Source organism: Notothenia coriiceps, unplaced genomic scaffold (genome assembly GCF_000735185.1).
Source record: "Notothenia coriiceps isolate Sejong01 unplaced genomic scaffold, NC01 NC01_scaffold00002404, whole genome shotgun sequence".
In the NCBI taxonomy this organism is placed as follows: domain Eukaryota; kingdom Metazoa; phylum Chordata; class Actinopteri; order Perciformes; family Nototheniidae; genus Notothenia; species Notothenia coriiceps.
In genome coordinates, this window is record NW_011335105.1 from 1 (window position 1) to 24,063 (window position 24,063).

The following is a 24,063-nucleotide window of genomic DNA, read 5'->3' on the forward strand; positions in this document are numbered from 1 at the left end:
TTGACTCATCATACCTTAAGTCATGATCTAACATGTCATGATAATGCAGGTTGCTTACCCTCAAATAAGGGGGTTCATCTGTGAATGAAGAAGAGTGGTGTCTAGAAGGGATCCAAGAGATTAAACGTATTACATTAAACTATAGGAAGCTTCATTATCACATTATGGAATTAACATACGTGACCAAATAGGTAATTTAACTTTTTATTCCACAATTAAAACCTTTTTTGTGCAAATAGCAGCAAAGTAGTGGACATCTTTTAAACAACATTATAAAAATAAAATTAAGAACAGCTATACACCAGCTCCTTTATGCCGTTTTAAACCTTTCTCATATGGTGTAACACCGGCAAAGGCATCTGAAATAGTTGTTTGCTGTGCATGCAGACTCAGAGCCTGCATGTCACTCCACTCAAGTAACCCTGACATGAGAGCCGTGCAAGTTTTCCTTTTGTAGCAAGCAGCAAAATAATTGTAACATGACGTGTTTGAGTTAATTTACCTACTTAATATCGAACGCCCTAAAAAAATAAAATAAAATCGCACGTCCCTACGATGTGAATATCGCGCATGCACATATCGCGGTTATCGCCATGACACGGTATATCGTTCAGCCCTAACATGAACCCAGGCTTGCATCAGAGTAACCATGGTAACATTTTGACCAATATTTTACCAGCCACATATCTTCAAAACGTTCTGATTCTAACATTTTTTGACGGACAAATCTGAGGAAAATTCACTTTGTCTGCGAGCAATTTGTAAGGTAGTGTGTTAACATTTGGCAAAGTGTGACAAACGTTAAGGCTAACATCACATTCACAATCAAACTTACATAAACTTTGTAATGCTGAAGATGTTTGTTGACTGTAAATATCTAATGTTAGTATAACGTGTCATACCATTAGGGCCAATTGTAATTGGCTATCTTTACTTCTGAACCTATATCTGCTGATGTTTTATTTTCACTTCTTGAGTCTACGTCCTCTGTGTGGCCAAAGTTGGATGGATGCAAAGTTCAGAGATTGTCTTATTCCACGGAAGTTCACTGAGTAACACTGAGTCAGAAACTACGAAGAAACAAGGGGGAATAGGGGGGGGGCTGGTATCGCTGTGTAAGGAGGAGTGGCAGCTCTGCATTAGTTTCTTTTTAACCGCAGCTTAACCGCTCCCCCGTCATTCCACCTCCCCTCCATTTTTCACTCGAGTTAGTTGAGGTTAGCACTTTCCCCCTTAAGGCTCAGCCTCAGGGTGGGAGCCACCGTGCTAGGGAAGAGTCACACTCATGGGAAAACCTTGTCCGCTTTGAATTGAATTTGGCCTTGTTGTAGTGTGAGACTAATCCTGTTGCATTCAGTTGTGAGTTTGCTGCATTTTGTTTGTAAATTTGAGCATTCATTTACCCAGTGTTGATGGTTTTACTCACTCTCTCTGGCCTGCTCTGTTGGTGTAATAGGTAGACAATTGTGTCTCTAACAGTTGACCTTTGACCTTGGCTAGGTTCAACTACTATGACCCCTCTTTTAAGTGGTGAGAGATTCTGCATGTGTGTTCCCTGTGTGGGGAAATGCTCCCAGGCTGACTCTTTGACTGATGACCTTGGAGTAAAAAGGTCAATTAGCCTCAAGTAGCTTCCCGAATTCTAGGTGTAGTGGTTTCACACTATTTTCCAGGGCCTGACTTGAAGACTACAAATATATACATTTAAGGAACAAATACCTAGCTCCTGAATTACACAACAACATATTCAGAACACTGTCATAAGCAGGTTTTTATAACTTTAGAATTTCATTTGTAAAGAATAACTTCTCACAGCCAGAAATGAAATCAATTGGTAAAGGGTTACACGAAGAGTGACAACCTTGTAATTGTGTCAAATAATTTGCTGTGAAAAGTCTGGTAATGACAGCAACCACACAGAGGACAGATGTTTGTGTGCATGTGGGTGTGTTTTGCAGTCCAAACACTAGTAGTATTTGAAGTAAACTGTTAAAAAAATATCAACTTCTTGTGCAACAATATAGAACTACATCCAGCAACATTTAGCATCCTTTCTTAGCTAATGCTGTTGTTGAGAATGATCTAGGATTGTTCATTTGCATTTTTATTCTACTTATTTAGCCTGGCAATTCTATTGCCAAAGTAAACTCTGAAAGAAATGGTTTCACTTAACTTAGCTTCTTATGGGAATCTTCCCTCAGTGTAAGTATACTGTAGTTGTTTATATATATATCAGCCTGCATTCCAAACCTTAAATAGGAGTTCGCAGGAGAGTGCTAGGCCTTGACCTTCTGTGGAAATGTATGGAGGGAAGAAGTGAGAATGTCTCAGAATAATGGGCGTTTTGTCATCAGTCACTCACCTACAGCCCCGGTCTGTGTAACTTCTACGGACAATTACAATGCAGATTGTCTTTCATGTGATAACATCACTAGTTTATATTTGAGTCAAAGAAGCAGGAGTCCTGTGTCTAGATTTAAAGAAATGTGCGCAGTACACAACAGAGCAGATTCACCACAATATGCAAGTATCTTGTGTTACATGTATTACATGTACAATATGTGAAGGAGGTAAAGTGTATGTAGAAATAAAACTTGTTTTAATTCAGTACATGTTGGCTTTAAAGAGCCTGTGACACGAGTTTCCCCCATCATCCAAACCCATCAATTTGAGTAAATATTGTCCCCTTGAAAACCGTTACTGAACTGATTTTGGATATTTGTACTTTGATAACCATTAATCTGCCCTTCAATGTTGACAATTTTCTGGATCTTCTCGGGGATTCTTGAAGTCCCGCCAAATGATGTGTGACGTCATTGCGGGCACAGCGCTCCAGCTGCACTGTTCAGGATCCCAGCATCTGCATGTAAACGCACGATGGCGCACACAACAGCAAGCTCAGACAGCGATGACAGTTTAATTTTGAACGTGTCTGAGAGCTCATATGAGGCTCAAGGATCGGTTTATGTTGTATCTGTTAGAAGTTTAGGAATTAGGTGCGTCAATATGGGCGATCATACGGTCATGTGGTCGACTGGGACTAAAAATCAGCCCGGGACTCTCGACCGGCCCACTTCGGTACTGCTAGTAAGTTGTCAACGGGGGGAGTGGGGGATGTGCTAGTGACTTATCCGACCGGCCCACTTCGGTACCGGCCCATCGGGATTCGTCCCGATGGCCAGTCCGCCACTGCACCCAGCCCAGCCCACGTAAACTGTCAACGGGGGGAGCCTCGCTGCTGGGGAAACGGTGGACCTAGTGTCCCGATCGGAGTGGGAATAATAATAATCATAATCCGTGCATTTTATCCATTAATTTCCCCAACATTGTGGTAAAAAAAAACACGTTTAATCCATGTTGGTGTACTACAACTACAAAAAACATCGGTTTGTTGTTTCATCAGGAAATGCAGACCGGCTCAAACAAACGATTTTTAAATCATCATCTTCACCACGATCATTTAATGTGTCATATGTTCGCCGAATTGACATGAAAGCACTAATAAATGTAGTTTCATCCAAATAATCGATTTGTTTTTATATCACATCCGACGGGAGGAAATTCAGCAGCTCTCACTACTGATTTTTAATCCTAATTTAATCATCATCTTCACCACGATCATTTATGTCTATGTTCACCGAATTGACATGAAAGCACTGACAAATATGAATATACTGTAGTCAACTTCAGTAAAACGTTATTAACGTGCCTAAACTCAGTAATTCACCATTTCTACGCATGACAACACACTTTGTCCGTGTTTGGCTCTCTCGCCGCACAGTGAAGCGTTCCCGCATTGACGTCACTTCCTGCTTCCCCAAAAACTTCAAAATGAGTCGAAGGAATTTCCCCGCGATGTTCGAAATTATTGATATTTATCGGAACGGTATCGCACTTTCTTTTTTAGGATGAGATTACTAGTAGCCCAATATTTCATTTCACAACAGTTGTTGGGATGCTGTCACAGGCTCTTTAAACTTAAAAACACTTAGAAGGCTTTGAATACGCTCGAGAGAAGGTTTTGATGAACAAACAAATGTTAATAAACAGGTAGTGATGTCAAGTCTTTTCCTATTTTGATAGAGACATTTTGCCATGGTTAATGAATTGTGGAGTTATTGAGGGCTATGTTCAGTCAGGACTATTTATGATCTCTGCGTAACTTGTGCTAGTAGACAACAACCATCTTAGAAAGTCGAACAAATGAGAAAAAACACTTTGAAACTGTTTGGTATTTAAATGTTGGCAGTGCACCCCTGTAAGCTTCTGAGCGTATTATTGAAGGTTTCTGTGTTACATATTGATGTTTTCCAGTCACTTGGAAATAAATGAGTTTAAATCATGGAACAATTCCTGTTCTCTGATGGACCAGGGCTTGCCTCATTCAGAGGAATGAAGGATGACATCACTCCTGGAGTATAGGGGAGTTACTCCCTGGCTTCCCTCACACCTCTCCCCCTCCCTCTGTTTCTCCTCTCATTCTCCCTCTCAAACTACTTTCTACCTCAAGTTCCCCGCTCATTCTCCTTCCTTGAACTCTATGTCACCCTCCCTTACTGTGCTCTGTCTGCTGAGCATCAGGACACCCCGCCCACCTTGACCCCCTTTATGTCACCTAGCGTCATTACCTGACATGGATCCAAAGAGTTTTTCTAAAAAACATTGAATGTTTTTGTTGAGAACAAATCTTTTCGAAAGTCAAAAGGAGTGGGCAAATTGTGTAGGAGTTTACATTTTTACTGTTTTGGTTATTTCCAAGATTTCTGAGCAGTTAGATTCACATTTTTTGGTTTGTTAGATCCAGCGTTGGGGTGGTTCTTCTTTCCTTTGTTTTATCAAGGAGAAAATGTTAAAATTGAGAAAAATGTTGACCAACCAAGCCTGCATAAACTGATCCAACAATATAAAACTTTAATGGCCAAACTATGATTTGTCATAACACACGTGCTCATCTTCCAATGAGTAGACATCCGTAGTGTGTGTGTGTGTGTGTGTGTGTGTGTGTGTGTGTGTGTGTGTGTGTGTGTGTGTGTGTGTGTGTGTGTGTGTGTGTGTGTGTGTGTGTGTGTGTGTGTGTGCGTGCGTGCGTGCGTGCGTGCGTGCGTGCGCGCGTGCGTGCGCGTCATTCGGATGTCCCGATCACCGTTTTTTGCTCCCGATCCAATTCCGATCATTTGATTTTGACAATCTGCCGATACCGATTTTTCCCGATCCGATCTTTATGCAATGCATTAAGAGAAAAAAAAGCATTGAAGTTGTCCCTTAAGGTTATTTTTGTATTTAAATGACAGTACCCAAACCATTCTATCCAACATGGATATAGCTTCTTTTTTTTACAGTAGCATGCATTGGATCAGTTCAGTTGTGCAGCATTGGATCAAAACAAAATAAAGCTTATCAGTGCTCGTTAGCTTACTGCTACTATTAGACACTGCGCCCTGCCCACTCTGTTGCCAGATTTGAGAGAAATAAGTAACCAGGTCTATGAAAACATGCCAAAAAGAATCAACACATACTGTACATGATGTTGTCTAATTCAACTAATTATACACCAAAACTAAGGCCTCAGGATGACTTTAAGATGTGAACATGGTCATTTTTGTTTTGTAACATTAAATTAAAAAAATTAAAAAATGTTTAAAAAAAAAATCCCGATCCCCGATATTTTTCTTCCGATTTTTTGAAAATCACGTGATCGGCTCCGATCCCCGATCACATGATCGGATCGGGACATCTCTTATCCCTCTATCCTGTTCACTTTTCACGCGATGACATAAATGTAAACCTTGTTTGGAAGGCTTCAGGGTCTGTGGTCGTCCATCTGCCCTCTCAGAGCTGCAGCTGTCCACTCCACAGGGCAGAGTGAGCTGTACATCACCACAAAGTAGACTGTGACATTGGGATATCTTTGGACAGCTAGCAGATGTATGTTCTAATTTCACCTCATATGTCAGATTTAGAGATCCTTGTCAGTTGAAAGTGACTTTGGTAGACAATTCATACATGCACATCTCCCATGCAGGGAGTAGAGCCGACCTGCGTCCTGCCTTATTTGTGTGAATGTCCAAAGCAGTCGCCCTGACCGCTTGGTATCTATAGCCGTGGTCCCAGATGAGAGGAATGGTCACTGTCTTGGACAACAATAGAGGTCCATGAACTCCAAGATATGTATAGAGCTGCCCGGCCACCATAAGTAACCCACAGAGCTGTCTGTTTTAAGAAAGAGCTAATTAGAAGTATGACGCTGCAGTGGGCCTGACATCATCTTTGTGTCTTCTATTTACCATTGGCTAATCCATCTGTCCATCTATCAATTACATTCTCCTTTGCTATTACCTTGAATATCAAAAAGCTCAAATCTAATTATGTATCCTGATCAGTCAAGGTCGCCCATGAGTGCGGCAGGGATGACTTATTTCTGAAAACCCGCCCAGAAGTTTCCTTCTTTTGGAATTTTACAGAAAATAAGCTCTTATGCAAACGTTTATGATACTTGCTCGTTTTGTATTGGCGTGAAAATGTCCACATAGTACATGTGGACATGCTTTTATCATTTTTGTAGCACCATAAGTAAAAAGCTAACATTAGGATAAAACAAACTACATCAAGGATAGCTTCATGTCAGTAACGCCAAGCTAAAAACAAACTGGTTCTTTACGTGTTATTGTTTTATTTAACCACTTTATTTAACCATGTTTTTAAACAACTTAAAACTTTCAGAAATTCACGAGTTCTATTCTATTCACGTATTTTATGTTGTTAAACAAAACATTGAAATGTATAAGTTTGTGTTAACCAAAGACCTTATTTCAGGCAAACCTTAATACCATTCAAAAAACCATTGACTTTGAGACAAAGGAACGAAAGTGCTCAAATGTTCATTCATTTAGGAGTTTCAGGGCTCATTCCTTCACCACTCTGACAACATAAGGAAAGCCTGACTTAAATTCATACACTTTACAGTGATACACTGCCAAATGTGACTATCTTTTAAGCACTGATAACATGTGTTTTATTGGTTGTTAATACTAATTGTGTTCTGTACCCTCCTTCAGGCGTGATTAGCCAATGGCAAGGAGAGTCTAAGGAGCGTGTCATCTCGCTCGTCCTCACCCACCTCCCGTTGCTCAAACCAGGCAACGTCGAAGCCAAGGGCGAGTACATGCGCCTGCTGCCACGCATCCTGGCCCACACCATCGAGCATGGCCGCCACCTGGAGGAGTCCCGCCAGCTCCTGTCCTACGCCCTCATCCACCCCGCCACCTCCCTGGAGGACCGCTCAGCCCTGGCACTGTGGCTCAACCACCTGGAGGAGAGGGCCGCTGCCCGGGGAGACTCACTGGAAAGGCCTCCACCTTCGGGACCACACCACCACCACCACCAGTCCACGCCACCATCCACCCTCTCATCAACAGGATCCTCCTCCTCCACCAACACCTCTTCATCAGGCAACCTCTACTCCTCCTTGCATCACCACCAGCGCTACGGCTCGGACGACCGCCTCAACGGCTGGCAGAGCTCCAGGGATTCAGGGCTGGGCGGAGGCTGGCATCAGCAGCAGCAGGGCTGTGAGAACGGGCACCTCCTTCTTTACCCATCATCCTCTGTGCCCACAACCATCAACACAGTTGGAACTGGTGGAGGCGGTACCACTGGTAAGAAAAGTATTTTCCTCTATGCCTTCTACTGTATAAGCCATTTTCCCACAACCTTTCAATAAATCATGAAATGATCTAAACAGACACATAAAAGGTTGACATGTAAGTATTTTTGCGATTAAGGATATTCTTAAAAAATGATAAAATAGGTATACTAACTTAACATAGAATAGCAGCAAAATAAGTAAAATAGTGTTATGTTTCAGCCTAAACAAAACAGTTTGCTTTTTAATATTCAAAAACTAAAAACATCTGTAAAAGCTTTAGTTTGTATAGAACATCAGTATACAGACTTCAAAATCAAATGGTAGTCTCCAAAATAATCTAACCTTAAATCCTTAATGCTCATCTTAACAGTTACCAACTACAACAAAGTAAGCTTCTTTTAACTTCACAATATAATATGTATCCACACCCAAAGCTATATTGATTTTGTTGACAGGCTGTGAAAGGCTCAAAAAGACGTTTTCTCCAGTGCTTCACCATCAAGAGTGTATTTTGTTCAGGTCTCCTCTTTTACCCTCTCTCTTCCTGTCCGTGTTTTGAGGATTCTTTGAAGCAATTCATTATAAGAGACAAGGAACCAGAAAGTCCAACTGGGTTAGTCCACTGTTATCATTGTCATTCACAAATGACAAAACCATATAGATACAACTCAGAATGCCTCAAAACACCTTGGCTCTTACATCTGCTTAAGTTTAGATTCCTTAGTCACAGGTTTAGACTATTCCATAATATTTACTCTCTCTTTAGTGATCGACATTTTATGCAGATCTTTTTTTATTTGATTGCCCCACTTTACAGACATTCTTAAATACTCTACTTACTTTCACATAGTATCGTCTTTTCTACACAAAATAACTTTTATTGTAATTTTTTGTCTTCAGACATTTTTTCGTTGTAGTTTGGCTGTGATTTTGGCTACACACATCATCTTTAAAAAAAACCTTGATTGAAAAAGCACAAATTATTTTAAAATGATTGTATTTTATCTACTTTAGTTGCTTTGATTACCTTGTGTTTTCTGACGTGAAATAGGCTACTTTCCACCACAGACTCTCAAGGTGGGTCTAACCCACGTCACCATCAGAGAACACCTCAGTGCTTACAGCCACGTACTCTGGGCTGGCCTGATGAAAGCTTCTCTGTCCGGGGTGGCCGCCTGATTACCCCCGCCCCGAATACATCACACTAGGGTCTCTAAGCTTCTCTGCTGTATTTAAAATCATAGCAATCTCATTTGTTATGCTTGATTAGATCATTATAATAATTGTAAGACAGCACAACAACACCTTTTTAAATTGAGCTCAATTGCTGATTCCATTAATGTTCAATTTAAGACACAAGGTGCACTACAAACTTACCAAACCCGCTAAATACATTTAAAACACGCTAAATAGAATCTGCACATGAAATAGCCTTCACTCGGAACACCTAATAAGACATCACCTACAGAGGGCTGTGTGAGCTGCACCACACAACATATAGAGGGCAGGGCTGTTGAAATTGAACATAACTATGGTCAGAGCAAGATATTTCCAGACAAGAATGCAAGGGCTCTGTGTTTTTTTCTTCTGGGAGATGAAAGAAACAGCTGAGGGTTTATAAATAAAGGCACATTTAAAGCCCTGCTCACTGCTCCAAGAAAGACCCTCTTGTATTTCTGACTGCTAGCAGCTTCAGTCCCACACACAAGACCTCAGGATTTCACAATTGATAAACTAGAGTTACCCCAGCAGAGGACTGGTGGACACGGTGAGCAGAGGCTAATCAACATGAGTGTTGGATTACCTAGAACTGGAATGAACCTGTGGACATTTAGTCTAATGTAGATCAAACCATGTACAACAAATCCATGAATACAGTTATCATTCAATTTCATAAATATGCAACATAGAAACAATTCCTATCAGTCGTGATGGAGATTACAGGGGTATGATGGTCCAGCTACGTCAACCTGTATGCTACTGACACCACATCCTGTTGACCCCCGACCCATACTCTCAACCGTCGCCCAAGCCCCAGCAGCACACCCATCCTTTCCCTTGTAAGGCAGCCTTTGTGGGAGACTGTATTTAGGGAAAATGGCTAATATTTAGGGACTGGAACTTGTAATGTTAGCTGGGCACCTATTTTAAACAGGGCCCATGAAGTCCTATACATAGCGCTAACAGTAAGAGCACCGCATATAGGACGAGGAGGAGAGAGCCTGGAGTATTGGTGGCAGTTTACCCCGTCAGAGCGGCGGCACAAAAAGCTCCCTGGCTCTCCACCTTTTCTTTCTGTTTGCTTACCTCAGCAGCAATCATCAGGGATGTTGGCTGCTTTTATTGGGTTTCAAATATTGGGATTTCAGTAGATACCTTGGTTTAGGACTTCATCATTTACCCTTGGGTGCATAGATTTAAATGATTGAAGAAGATGAAGAAAGAAAAAAGGAAGATTTGTCATTATGATACATGTGTTTGAGAGTTGGTTAAGTCAGAACATCAGCAGGTGCAGACATCCGGAGAGTTGTGCGTGTCCCCTGATGTAGCGTCCTCCCTCCAGCTGTCTCTATTCAACTCAGAAACAAATCTACGTTTATATTTAATATCAGAGCTTTTTTAAAAGTGAAGTTGTAGGGATCTAAGGTCAGTCATGGAAAATCAACTATGCAGTTACCATATGCGTGGCAACAAAATGTGATTTGACCTGCTCTACAAAGGACTGGCATAGTTAGGAGGATGAGCAATTCTACAAAGTAAATGAATGTTAACCAAAGGGTGTAATTAATTTGAAAACCAACACTTTTCCACTTTTATATTATTTTCTATCTAAAAGTACAAATTCATCAAAGACATCCGAGTCATGCTGGACATTTGTATCTGATTAGAGAGACTTAGATATACTTTGTAAAAGGTAGATGACATACTAAACAATGTATTAATCCTCCTCCATGGTCAGACCCTGGACTGATCAAATGATTTGATATACTTTATTTACTTTACACTCCCAATGTGATACTTCCTGTCGTTGGTGCTAAATTGTTTTATTCAACGTGTGCTCGTTGTCCCCAAATGTACTTTGTGTGATGTGAGGCTCTGGCAAAGAACAATTGTTAACATTAATATAATATTTTAACTAACTCAGATCGACACTATGTTGTGTGCAAAAGATGTAGGGATGCCCATGCTCGGTAAAAAATGGACAGGGCTAAGTTACGTTTTAAAGTTATCATGATGTGTTAAAATGTAATTTTGTAAAAATGTCGTTTTCGCCAGAAACCTTCTGTTAGTGGGTTAGAGTTATTGATACAGTTGTTTAAATATATCTTCAGATTAATACAATATAAACTTGAGAAAAAGGGAATAATGACAAACCAGACAAATTTACTTGATATATAAAGTGTTATTAAATACATGATTGAGTCAACAGCCTGTTTTTTCCAGTAGGATATCTTCAGTCTTAGCCAAGCTCTGTTTCTCAGCCTGCACCCACCTGACTAGCCTTATTGTTGTGTTGTAGTCCTGACGAGTGGAGGTGGCAGCCAGCAGCACAGTCCCCTGAAGCGCTCCGTGTCCCTCACCCCTCCCATGAGCGGCCCCAGCAACCAGCCTCTGGGTCACGTCTGGCTGTCCCAAGAGGACCTACGTTCTGCCCGAGGCCCCGCCCCAGACCACGCACCTCTCTCCCCCCAGAGCAGCATCGCCTCCTCTGGCAGTGGGGGCAGTGAGCATCTGGAGGAGGCTGGTTTAGGAGGTTCAGGTCTGCATCGCAGTTCCTTCCACGATGAGGGCAGCGGCATGAGGGGTGTGTATGAATGACCAGTGCGCCGTTTGTAGTGCAGATCACTCCAGTTCACATCCTTAGATGAGATTATTCAGATATTGGGGTTCAAACTTGCCTAACTCGTACCCTCGCACACACTGTTGAAAAGCACATTTGCAAGGGTTTTGACAAACTACTATTAGCAACTATAAACCTTTTGTAACAGCCATTCGTTCAGATATTCTGTGGCTGCTTTCCCTTGGAAAGATTTACCAGAAATGTGTGAAAAAGAACTGCCTTTTACTGCTATTGCGGAGTAGAGTCTACAAGATGTCTTCTTTGTCCATTTTTAACAAACACTCTACCAAGTTATTACAATTAGGCAAGTTTTAACTTAAGAAGGTAAAATATTATTTAAATCCCTCCCTTCAGTGTTCAGTTGTCCTCTTAATACAATTTTTTTTTTTACGATTTAATTTTTTTTTTATATTCTCGCCGAAGATAGATGCGGACAGTTAAGTGCACTCTGGAGAGAAGTAGATCAAATGACAGGCATCAAACTTCTCTATTAGACCCAGGTTTCTTACAGGGACAGACATGTTTAGTGGAGAAAGGTATATGTGTGTGTGCCTTACAGGTGTTCAGCTCGCGGATCTTGCAAGCTGCAGATCTGTTCAGAGCAGTTTGTCCGGTGGAGTACAGGTCAGAGCTGCGGCCCCAATAAGGCTTAGGTGTTTGCTCTCTGAGCTGGAGTTTAACTTTTCAAGTAGCGTCTGTCGTTCTTTTCTGTAGACAATCATTTTCATCTTGTCATGTAGCTAAACAGGAAAGCAAAACTAACATCTTCAAACACCCACAAGAGGACAAGCTCACATTTGTCAATTTCTCTTTCTGAGGAAGAAGGTGACACCATTTCTTAGGTTTTCTCCTGAAGTATCAGGAGGGGAAATAAGGTTGACAGAGCATTACATTCTTAATGTACAATTATTGTACGGCCATTATTGTGTAGCAATGTGGATTATGGAATATCCAAATAGCAGGAGGATAAGTTTTGTTGTGATACAGAGATGACCTGGCTTAGAGATATTCTTTTACAAAAGAATGGTTAAACATGGTTTTCTATGAAAAGAGAATTAAGATGCTTATGCATGATCATTCACTCCAATATCCTCAATTATGTTGCATATACAATATCAGGTCGAATAATCACAATGACTTCTTTCAAATCGCTCAGCCCTTAATCAAAGGGTCTAATAATGATCAAATACTAGTTTAAAGTATGTTTTACTTTAGTGGAAGTGCGAGGTCTGGGTCTTTCAATGCCACTCTACATCCCTTGGGATGGGAGGACACGTATTTATAAAAGACTTCTTCCGGTCAAATGTAATCCTCAGATCAATACAGAGCTTCAGAACAATAAAGGAAACATACAATGACTATGTATAAATGCTGAACACAAAAGAGAAACATGCATTCCTTTCCTAACTCTAAACTCACGTTAGAGAGAAATGTTTAAATCAACATGTAATCAGATATAATTGACTTGTTGATCCTTTGTCTTTCTAAAAGCTTATATACACATCTGATAAATACATTTTACAGGGGCTCAAGATATACAATATAATGATACGTATTTATCAAAAAAGATATGTTTGATGATGATTGATTGATGTTGTGATTGAATAATGCATTACGTATTTGGTCCACCGTATTCTGTATGTTAGCTTATTTTGCGGGACCGATATATGTGTGTACTTTTCATTTATTCTGTAGGATTTTAAGGTTGACATCTAAAGATGTATGTCAACACTATTCTCTTTTATTTTAAAGTTTGTTGTTTATTATGTATATTTTATGTATGTATCTCTACTCCATAGTGTGTTTGTATTTACAACAAAGAAAAATTATGTATTTTGTATATTGCTTACAGAAGTTATAATGTCAGAATGACAGCTTCCCGATGAAATGATCGTATCATAATAATGGGTCTTCTGCCCCCAGATGTTCCTGCGTGGCTGAAGAGTCTCCGTCTCCATAAGTACGCCGCTCTCTTCTCCACGATGACCTACGATGAGATGATGTCACTGACCGAAGAGCAACTTGAGGCACAGGTTTTATATATTTACACACACGCACCCACAGTTAGTTAGATCTAAATTGCATCAAATGTAAGAACTTTAATTGGCAATAGTTGTTACAGTATACTTTCTTTTCTATCTGCTGATGTAAATAGAGAAGACATTTGAATATACTGTATGGTAATGCTTGTGTTAAATGCATGGCAGGAGATAAGAGCAGAAACATTTCAGCACTAGTATGAACAAAAAGAAAAATATGGACCGGTTTTAATCTGGTTTATTATTTAAGGGATGCAATGATGTAACACGCCAGGTCAAGTTGTTACTGTTGGAATAAATGATTCTAATGTAGCGATATCTGTGTTTGAACTTAGAGTTTTGTCTGAAACAGAGGATGCAGCTAAAATTAAACACAGCCCACCGGGAAGCTGTATACTTCCTCCAGGTGCTGCTAACTCTTTCTCTATCTGACCCTCACATGATGCTACACACAATGGATTACATTTACTGATATTGGCCTGATCTGGAAATACACAGATTTTCAGTATCAGTTCTTAATGTGACATGTTAGAAGAAGTATCGACATATTCTTCATGTTGGTCCATAGTAACAGATTTGTCTTGGAATCGGTGTTAACCATTTCTGCCCTCCCAACCAAAGATGGGCTGATTAGTTATTTCCCTCCAACATTCACTGGCTGCGTCTCCTGCTGTTACATTTTCCGCAAAAACATCTGCCTTCCTGTTGTTGAATGATAACAAGCCGGCCAATTTCAAGAAGCTTTACCCTCCATGTTTGCAAACTTCCCATCTCTTTATCTCACACATCAGCTATCAGTCTATAGCTCTTTTTAAAATGTGCACAGAGATGTTTGACACACAACCTTTTCTTCCAACAGAAGGTCACTAAAGGAGCAAGGCACAAGATTGTTATCAGCATTCTGAAGCTCAAAGACAGACAGAATCTACTTCGCAGCTTGGAAAAGGTCAGTAACTGTACTACATCATCATCATCCTCATCATCATCTTCTTCATCTTCTCACCAAAAAGATTGCATACACCTTCTAGTCTTACCCTTCATTATTTGAACTTTGGGGTTTCTGTTGATTCATTTATTTATTTTTGGATATTGATCTCCTTTCTCGAGTAAGAAGGGTGGCCATTCTGAGTGCGCGTTATTTATCCGAGATGCAGCTAAGGGAACATCTAATCCCGGAAGGAGAGTTTTGGGCTCCACATGTTAACCCATCCTCTTCCCCCCGCCCCTCAGCCCTCCATTCAGCCTTCAAAGCAAGACAATGGCGCTCAAGGGCAAACCACAGGAGGGATTTCTTGGGCCGGCTAAATTCAGGCTTAACCTTTTCACCAGCGCTTCATTTCAAAATGTGTTAGCGCTGCACTGGTAGGGCTGGGGAAACAAGACACCTGTTGCTTGGTATTTTGGGTTTACACAGACTCCGGGTGGGAGGAAGTCTGATATCACGGACACAAGTAGCGAAGGAAAACCACATGTATGTATTTCTGGTGTTACTTTATTCTCTGCTCTATCACATGGCCGTGTGGATGCTATTCCCATCTGTTCAGATTCTTCATGTTGGTCCATAGTAACAGATTTGTCTTGTATGATTGTGTTAAATGTTTCCTGTTGTAGTAGAGGTTATTTTCTTCCTTTTCATAACCCTTTCTTCCTCCTCTTCCCTCCTATCGTCTACCACAGGATGTGTTGGAGGGCAGTAATCTGCGCTCGCCCCTACAGGAACTCCATCAGATGATCATGACGCCTATCAAGGCTTTCAATGGTGGCGAGGAGGCCTCTATGCAGCGGGCCCTGCTGAGCTCCGAAAGCAAGAGCGCAGCGCCGGGCTCCCACCTGACGGGGGTTGGGGGAGCCGGAGGGGAGGCTGAGTCGAGCACAAGCGTCATCGCTGAGGGGGATCTACCCGGCCAGTTCACCCGTGTCATGGGCAAAGGTGAGCTGCATGCACCAGCTCTCAGGTCAGATGGTTTTCATTGACTTAGAAAGATTTGTTTTATCACAACGTCTTATTTCCATCCTTCTCAGTTTGTACCCAACTACTGGTGTCGAGGTCAGACGAGGACAACATCAGCTCCTACCTACAACTCATCGACAAGTGCCTTATACATGAGGTAAGAAATGACCAAATATACATAAAGCACATCATATAGAAACAGACCGTGCAGGAGGTTTAGTTTCATTCTAGAAAAATCATGAAAGAGGAAATGATTCCTCTTGTCCCACACTTCACCTTCACTTACTGGTTACTTATCTAATACCTGTGATTATTTATCGGCAGATTTTGGTGAACATAATAGGTCTACCCTAAATACATCTACATGCAGACATTGACATACCTTCCTCGTAACTATATGTCAGAACAGTATTTTTGTGTTTTCTGTCAGAATATTAACATTTTAGCCACACATTAAAATCTTGAAAGAAAACAATTATATAATTTTTAGAATCTGAGTTTGAGTAAATGATCAGTTGGATTAAGTTGAAATGAATAAATGTGCATTGTGTATTATGATGTTTTGTCAAAGCATAGTGTCCTTTTTTGCAAAGAAATGCACCTGAAAATCCTCAGCAGTCATGCTTCATTTCATCCCTGATTCGTACTCCCTGTTCTCCCCCTCCCTGTCAGTCCTTCACTGAGACGCAGAAGAAGAGGCTGTTGTCATGGAAACAACAGGTCCAGAGGCTGTTCCGGTCCATTCCAAGGAAAACTCTCCTCGACATCGCAGGGTACCGAACGCAGAGGAGGTAAATCTCACGGACATGCAGTATCCCTTCTCCTGGGTTATACTGGCTGTGATGAAACACTTTTAATCAAATTCACTTTAACTTTTATGAAACAATCTGAAAATCAATGCTGACAGACATATGGAAATAAATATTGTGCTGAATGAATTCAATGTGAAAAAAAAAAATATATATATAATGAAGTTCACTCATTGAATTTATTTCCTTTGTTCACATGTCTGCGATTACAAAAGCAGTATCTGACTAAAAAGATAATAAACGCGAATGACTGTGAGATTACGACCTCCGCTTCAGTAAAGAAAGTTAGGATTATCATTTAATCATAAATTCATAACCTCTTAAGCCCCACGCAGAGATGTTCACAAGTCTTTTTTTGCAAGTCCAAGTCAAGTCTCAAGTCTTTGGTCACGAATCCAAGTCAAGTCTCAAGTCTTTGTGGGGTGAGACTTGATCAAGTCTCAAGTCTTTGGTCACGAGTCCAAGTCAAGTCTCAAGTCTCTAAAAAATAAAAGTCTCATATCTCTTCTGGTTGTAATAACCATAATAAACATGTGCCTTCTATTGTCTGCTGCTATCCAGTCTGTTAAGAATACTGCACAGCTATATCTAAGAAATTCAAAGCATTTACTGTATTATTATCACTCCTATATCTATTAGCATACACTATCAGTACTGATTACCGGTAGTTGTTTGTTATATGATCACTTTAAACAGGCTATTGCAATGCAATATGAGGAAAAACATCACACTTTAGCTAAATGCAAACAAGTGTGACAAGCAAACATTCACTCATCTTTTCAAATATTCAGTTACAAAGCTAGTAGCAAGCTAAGTTAACATTACATAGCTGATGCTGAGCTAAACATGTTTGCTAACCGTCCATATGCGTTAATGTGACTGACCTCTCCGGGTGAGTTTTCAAGTGCCTGATGAAATTTGACGTTGTTGCACAAGCATCCTTAATTTTGATATTTCAGACTTTGCAGTGTGCGCTCCTTTTGTTGGTGCCGCCGGCGTTTTGTTCAAAGTTTTTATAGTTGAACCTAATTACAAGCGGTACAGCTGCAGGTGTGCCGCCGGTCGCCATGGTGTTACCATGAGGTAGTGCGAGAGGCGCGCACCTGCGTTATGAGGTTACCATGGTTACCATGAAAAAAAGGAAGGACGCCCGTCAGACGTTTCAGAGTTTCCTCAATGTTAATACCAAAAATAGAAAACACAATGATTGTTCACGAGTCCCAAAACACGAGTCCAATTCGAGTCCGAAGTCTTTTGAGCAGGAGTCCAAGTCAAGTCTAAAGTCTCCGTGTGTGCGACTTAAGTGCGACTCGAGTCCGAGTCACAAACTCGAGTCCCCATCTCTGGCCCCACGGACCCTTCGGCGGGTCCGAAACCACAACATCTGCAAGCAACAGTGTCTGAGTGCTTCTTAAGATTTAATAAACTATGAATGTTTCATATCCACACCGTTCTTCGTAACGGGAAGAAACTCAGCTAACTGATGATTTTTTTTTTTTTAGCAAAAGAAAACACAAGGCTAACGCTGAGCCTCTGAATTAGCCCTGAGCGAAAAAAACTTAAGGCCGTTAGCACAGAACACTAGCTATAACACCCTTATTACTTATCGTAACTGCACATCCAACCCATCGATTAGCATTGTGAGATTACACAGAATCGATAGGTATCTATATCGTCACTCCATGATCAGAACTCGCAACATTATAAACAAAAACAGACATCACAACACGTGGCATTAGATAGCAAACACGGCAATATGTCTTACCTTTGTCGTTGTCTGATCAAAAGTTGTCTTCAATGGCATTAAAACGATAAAAGCGCTGCTGAAGGTTAATCCATAGGTTAATCCAATGTGTCTGTGTCACTTGAAATTATTTCTGATAATCCATCAGCAATAAACCTATTTTTAAGTTTTCAAATTTCAGAGCGCAAGATAGGTTTCGCTTTAGGCAAACTGCGTGCGCATAGCCCCCACTTCTCAATGGTAACGTCGGTGTGTATGTGGAAATTCCCCTTCGATTCTATTGGCTCTAACGGTTAAAAAGAGATGTCAATCATCAAAATCGACCAATGGGTTCCAGAGAAACAACAAAAACGCCCATTTCCACCCAAATGACCCCCAGAGGTGGAGTTTTTTTTGCTAAACCTCTCTAAAAAGGTCAAATGTCACTTGTTTTGTATCAATCTTGATACAGGGTACTTATTATATGTTGTACTTTGGATTCCTAAAGCTTTTAGTCTACCTTACCATCATTCAAGGGTGGTTTTCACTATAAGTAAAAATGAATTTTGGACGGACACTATAATTTACATTTCTTTACTATGTTCAATCTGAATTTTCTTTAAAATAAAAACATCTATATTGATTCTGACTTTTCTACATCCAACTCACAGGTTTATCATTACTTTTAGAAAAAAGATTACTAATTTTCCCCTTTTAGAAGTGTAGTTATGGTCATTTGTTCTGGGAATGTCATTTTCGAGCCTGAGACCTAAAAAACAGGCTTGGGGCTCAAACAAACTTGAGGTTCTCAATGTTCAGCTCATTATTTGTGAACCTTTATGAATGTCTAACTTCTGTGTTCATCACACATGTTCCTGTGACCAGGATCTTAATGGATGTTTACCTTTATCTCTTTGTCTCGTCCTGCTGCAGCCGGTTCGGCCAGTCTAACTCTCTCCCCACCGCTGGCTGTGTTGGGGGCAGCGTGTCGGCCCGGAGGAGCCTCCGTCAGTTCCAGATGCCCTCCAGGAGCTTGCCGGGTGCCAGGCTGGGCCTGCTGGGCAGCAGTGGGCTGCTGGGACCCACACCCCGCAGCTCCAGCAGCACACCCACCGGTCCCAAGCAGGGCAGACAGGTGGGTCACACAAGCAGAACATTTAAACCAGGATAGGAGGGATGAGAGGAAACCAGCAGGGAGAAAAGGGACTGTCAGGCAAGAAGGGCAGACAGTATTACAAGTTATATAAAGCGTAAACTTCTCAATCATTCCTGGAAAATGAAACCGTTTATTAGTATATCTTTACATTACAGATTTAGTATGACGTCAAAATAGCATTGGAATATGGGATATTATTGTTGTATAAGTGAATAGCAAAACCTTTTACGGGTTTCGTTTGAATCCATAGATAATATAATGGATATTATCTTTATAAAATGATGGTAGCCAAAAATTGCGATTTCTCAGAACTTAATATTTAATCTTCAAGTTGTATTTTTATTATGGATTAACGGTCAAAAACTGAAATATTCCCTTTTGAGAAGGTGCAACCCGAAGATTTTTGATAAATGAACCATGAATAGTTTCAGTCATAAATGATGAATGCTTTGGGTCTTACCACACAGAGCTTTGGGAGTATGGGGAACAAACTTGGTTTAAATGCTGAATCATTTTGATTTGGTCTGTTATCACTAACTCCAGCATCAGTTGAGGTGATACAATGAGGGTGGGTAGTTCAAGGTACTTTCTACAAGGCCTGTTCATCTTTCTAATACATAAAACCTTAGCTCCACTAAATCGGATTGCTGAATGGAAGGGGTGTTCGTGACTGTAAAAGGAAAATGTAGAAATGCATAATAACACATTCCAGGATGTTTACAATATCCTGGGCAGCAGAATTCCTCCTTCAGCACGTATTCTTTCTGAAATAGACTTTTGATTCCATGACGAAATAAGTGAGGGGTGAGGAAGAGGAGAATGAAGTGAGGTGGATGGAACTTGTAGGCAGGACACCCCACATACCAGAGGCCCTGCGTCAGTGCCGAACACTGAAACAGGAGGAGCTGTTTCAGGCCCATCCTGGCACCCTTCAGTTTGTGCTGACCCAATCCCCCCCCCCTCTCTCTCTCTCTCTCTCTCTCTCTCTCTCTCTCTCTCTCTCTCTCTCTCTCTCTCTCTCTATCTATCTCTCTCTCACACGTACCTTACAATGGGAGGAAATACCTCAGTTCCTCCTCCTCACACTGGACCTTCTTGTGTTGGATGTAGATGTGTAGAGAGAGAGAGGATAGGATGGTGGGAGGGAAATATGTGAGTCATAGTTTGGGAGAGGTGGCTCTGATGTTGGAGGAGGGGCAATGAGAGAGTGAGAGCGTATATGAGTGCATCTGAGAGAGAGAGGCAGTGAGAACAGTGCACAGGCATTTCCTGTTTTTCCCCCGGCCCGTGGCACTGCAGGGCCGCGGGGGGGTGGGGTCTGAGGGATAGAGGTGAGAGGAGGGGCGTGTGGTAGTGGTGTCGGGGGTATAATAGGCAGGTTACAGTGAGGAATTCATGCGGTGAGCGTCTGAGACTGTCATTAGGTGTGGGCTAGACCTCCAGACAGGAGTGTGGGGGGGGGGGGCATTTTGAAGAAGCTGTGGCTTTTATCCATTCTTGCATATTCCATACACCTCTTTGATCAGTGAACGTAAAAGGAGGAGAATCTGTGATTAATATTTTTGTATTTGTGCATCAAGTTATTATATTTTTATATGTCCTTATAACTTGTCAGTATTTGAATAACCCGAAGATCCACAGATCATAAAACATATGAATTAGAGCATCCTGGTGCACAACTATTGTTAGTGTCCAATCTCAATCAAACTGTATAACAATAGGAAAAGTCAATATGCAGCATATGCTAATAACTTGCTAACTTCACTACAAGGAACTTTTAATAGAGCCCAATGCACCTTAGACAAATTGAAATGTGTGTTGTGCTTGATCTAGCAAGTATTTAGGATGATGTCTATTTTACAAATAAAATTGCTCTTTAATTTAGACAAAACTTGAATTTAAAAACAAGAGTCCCCATAATGTTTTAAACCTCAAAAGTAGTGATAAGGGTGCCATTTTATACAACCTGTTAATAGGTTTGTTTTGTTATCCGGCACAATTTTTATGTTCATTTAGACGACAAAAGCAGAAAATTTTATGTCCTTCTTGTCTGTCTCTTCGAAAACTTTGATTCCGTGAAAGTAGATGGAGAGATCCGAAATGAGGATAAGTGTTTAACTTTAGGTTTGACATTAGTCTTGAAGAGCCTTTTGCATGTACATGAATCTAACTTCATGTTGTTCAACTGTTGTCCTTAGGGTCTGTGGTTCGCCAACCCCGGGGGAAGCAACAGCATGCCGAGCCGGACTCACAGCTCCGTGCAGAGGACGCGCTCGCTGCCCGTTCACACCTCCCCACAAACCATGGTCATGTTCCAACAATCCGGTATGAAATGAATGAAAACATGCTGAACATTATTATTTATTGTAGTTTTTATATAGTTATATAAACTGTCTAAATATTTCCATTGCAACACCACAACTTTTTCTTCCTTTTTAACACTTTTAAGGAGTGTTTCCATGATGTATTAATGTTATGTCAGTTCGATCATGCTTTTGAAGATTTGGATGACATCACTGACCTTAACTCTATCCGCAAGCATTAAAGTTCTCTATAGGGGCTTCTGGTTGTTAATGTACATATTCACATTAAGACGAACCTATTTTAGTGTCCTTTCTGCAGGTTAGGGCTGACAATGTAGGTACTACACGTTTATGATTAATCATTACTTTCATTAATGGAATTGTAGTTCATTGTAGAATTGTAAATGTAATTATTGTCTCGCTTTTTTAGAGACCATTTTAAACCTCACATAACATGCCTCTTGGCTCTACATTTGTAAATGACCCCCATGACACATTGAGATTCTTTAAACCACCTTGTCCCACAACACCACTAAAAAGCAAGGTGGTTTAAGATGCACTTGACCACATGTCTTTGTAGTGTAAACATAAATGCGTTTAGAAGCTTAGCCGACAAGGACATAAAAGGAAACTACGTCATCAAACCGAGGAAATGACGCATGGCTTTGTTTTGTTTCTTCTGTTTTTCTCTTATTCAGTTGATTCTCAAACTGCTTATAAAATATAATAAATCAACAACATGAAAGCTTTCTAATATTAACCAAGACCAGAAACTCTTAATTAGTCCCACCTTGTCAAAGGCAGCAAATAACAGACACACTACTTCAGTTGTTGCCCTTCACAATAAGAGCCCTAGCCATATACACTGCATCACCGCTTACCAGAGGGAACTTGAATTAGCTTATCTTCAAAATAGCTTTGTTTAAGACAGGGATGGGCAACTTTGATGGTGGTGGGGGCCACATCATTGATGTACTGGCCACCAGGGGGCCGCAGATTCACTTGGAACACACACACACAAAAATTCCATGTGTTGTATGTAATTATTAACAAATATACTAAGTCTGACATCTTCATTGACATTTTACAATCAAAGGGAACATCCCCAAAAATGGGAACATCCTCTAATAAGCTCACTAAACAAATATCAGTTCACAGAAATGTTATTTCATTTTTACAAGTGGCATGTTTGTAAAGAACAGGTTATTAAACAGTGGAATAAAACTATTTTAAACTATTGGAAAGCACGGAAAATGTGTGTGTATTGAGATTAACCATTAAGATGACATATACATGAAGTAATAAACACTAACCCAGACATTAGTTGTATAACTTGAACCTAAAACACTTGTAGCCAGTCTCTGCATTCCCCTTATTCCACAATAAGGGGAATGTCAACACAGACACCTGTCAGACCGCACTCTGCTGTTCCTCAGCGCCGCTCCCCCTCCCGCCCGCTGAAATTATGAATGAAAAGCGTAGTAATCATAGATAACACGGCAGGGTCCGTGACAGTTTGTTTTCATCTGATTTCAAATAAACAAAGTCTTGGTTTTAAGAATATTAAACTTGTTTCGCCAATTTCAGATGATAAAAACAACTTTTAAGCTTGTGAAGGCATAATTACACGAGGCAACTTAACGTCACAGCAGACATAACAACAGCCGGTGTTTCTTGTGAGGGTTTCCCCGGGAAACAAACACAATACACACAAATGCGTCACAGATTATTTCGCGGTATTTGAAATCATGTACGCAGCTCGCGACGTAACTAGGAGTCTAGTGGATGGTATCAGTACTACAAGTAAAACAAATTAAAATATATATATTTTTATTATTAATTACGTTGTTTATAAATTAATCTGAGGGCCGCAAAAAGAGGAGGCGGGGGCCGCATGCGGCCCGCGGGCCGCCATTTGCCCATCCCTGGTTTAAGTTATCTGAATATGTTTTAAAAAGAATCATAATTGTTTCTAATTTGATCTACCGCGTCGTTCCCCTCCAGCCTGAAAGCCCCCCACTCAAGAGTGTCCACACAGGCATGGGTCATGGTTACCATGGGCGCCAGGCGGAGTGACTTGTAGTAGCCTCTGCTGACTGTCCCACGGGAACAAAGTCCAGTAATAGGACAAGCTGGGCTTCCTCCATTCTTCGACACACACACACACACACCACAACACACACACACACACACACACACACTCACACACACACACACACACACACACACACACACACACAGCAGACATGTTCTCTTTTTAGAATGAAGAGGGAAATAATATTTAAAAAAATCAGGAGTGAGGAAGTTAGAGGGAGAGAGGAGACTGTATGTGAGAGAGGAAGAGATAGAGGCAGGCTGGAAGGGAGGGAGGGAGGGAAGAAAGAGTCGGAGGAGTCTCACAATGAGGGTCTTTGTGCAGCAAGGACACGGCTCCCTGGCTCACTTTCCTTCTCTCCCTGACTCACTCCCTTTCTTAACTTTCCCTCCCTCTTCCTCCCATCTCTCCTCCTTTGACAACTCTGCAGAGTCATGCACTCGTAGCAGTCACTCTCAACAGCTGTGTCTGGGCCAGAGAAACTGATTTGAAAGGCTAGAC

General features: G+C 41.0%; 1 protein-coding gene across 1 annotated transcript; it reads left to right on the plus strand.

Moving 5' to 3' along the window:
- Positions 1-7,055: 7,055 nt before the first annotated feature.
- On the plus strand, positions 7,056-21,489 carry samd4a (sterile alpha motif domain containing 4A; the record flags this gene model as incomplete). The annotated part of the gene is made up of 9 exons (XM_010797052.1): positions 7,056-7,655; positions 11,166-11,450; positions 13,410-13,519; positions 14,385-14,471; positions 15,203-15,455; positions 15,548-15,633; positions 16,149-16,267; positions 18,942-19,143; positions 21,363-21,489. Coding segments are annotated over 9 exons (1,869 nt in total), but the record flags the coding sequence as incomplete, so codon positions are not given.
- Positions 21,490-24,063: the final 2,574 nt, after the last annotated feature.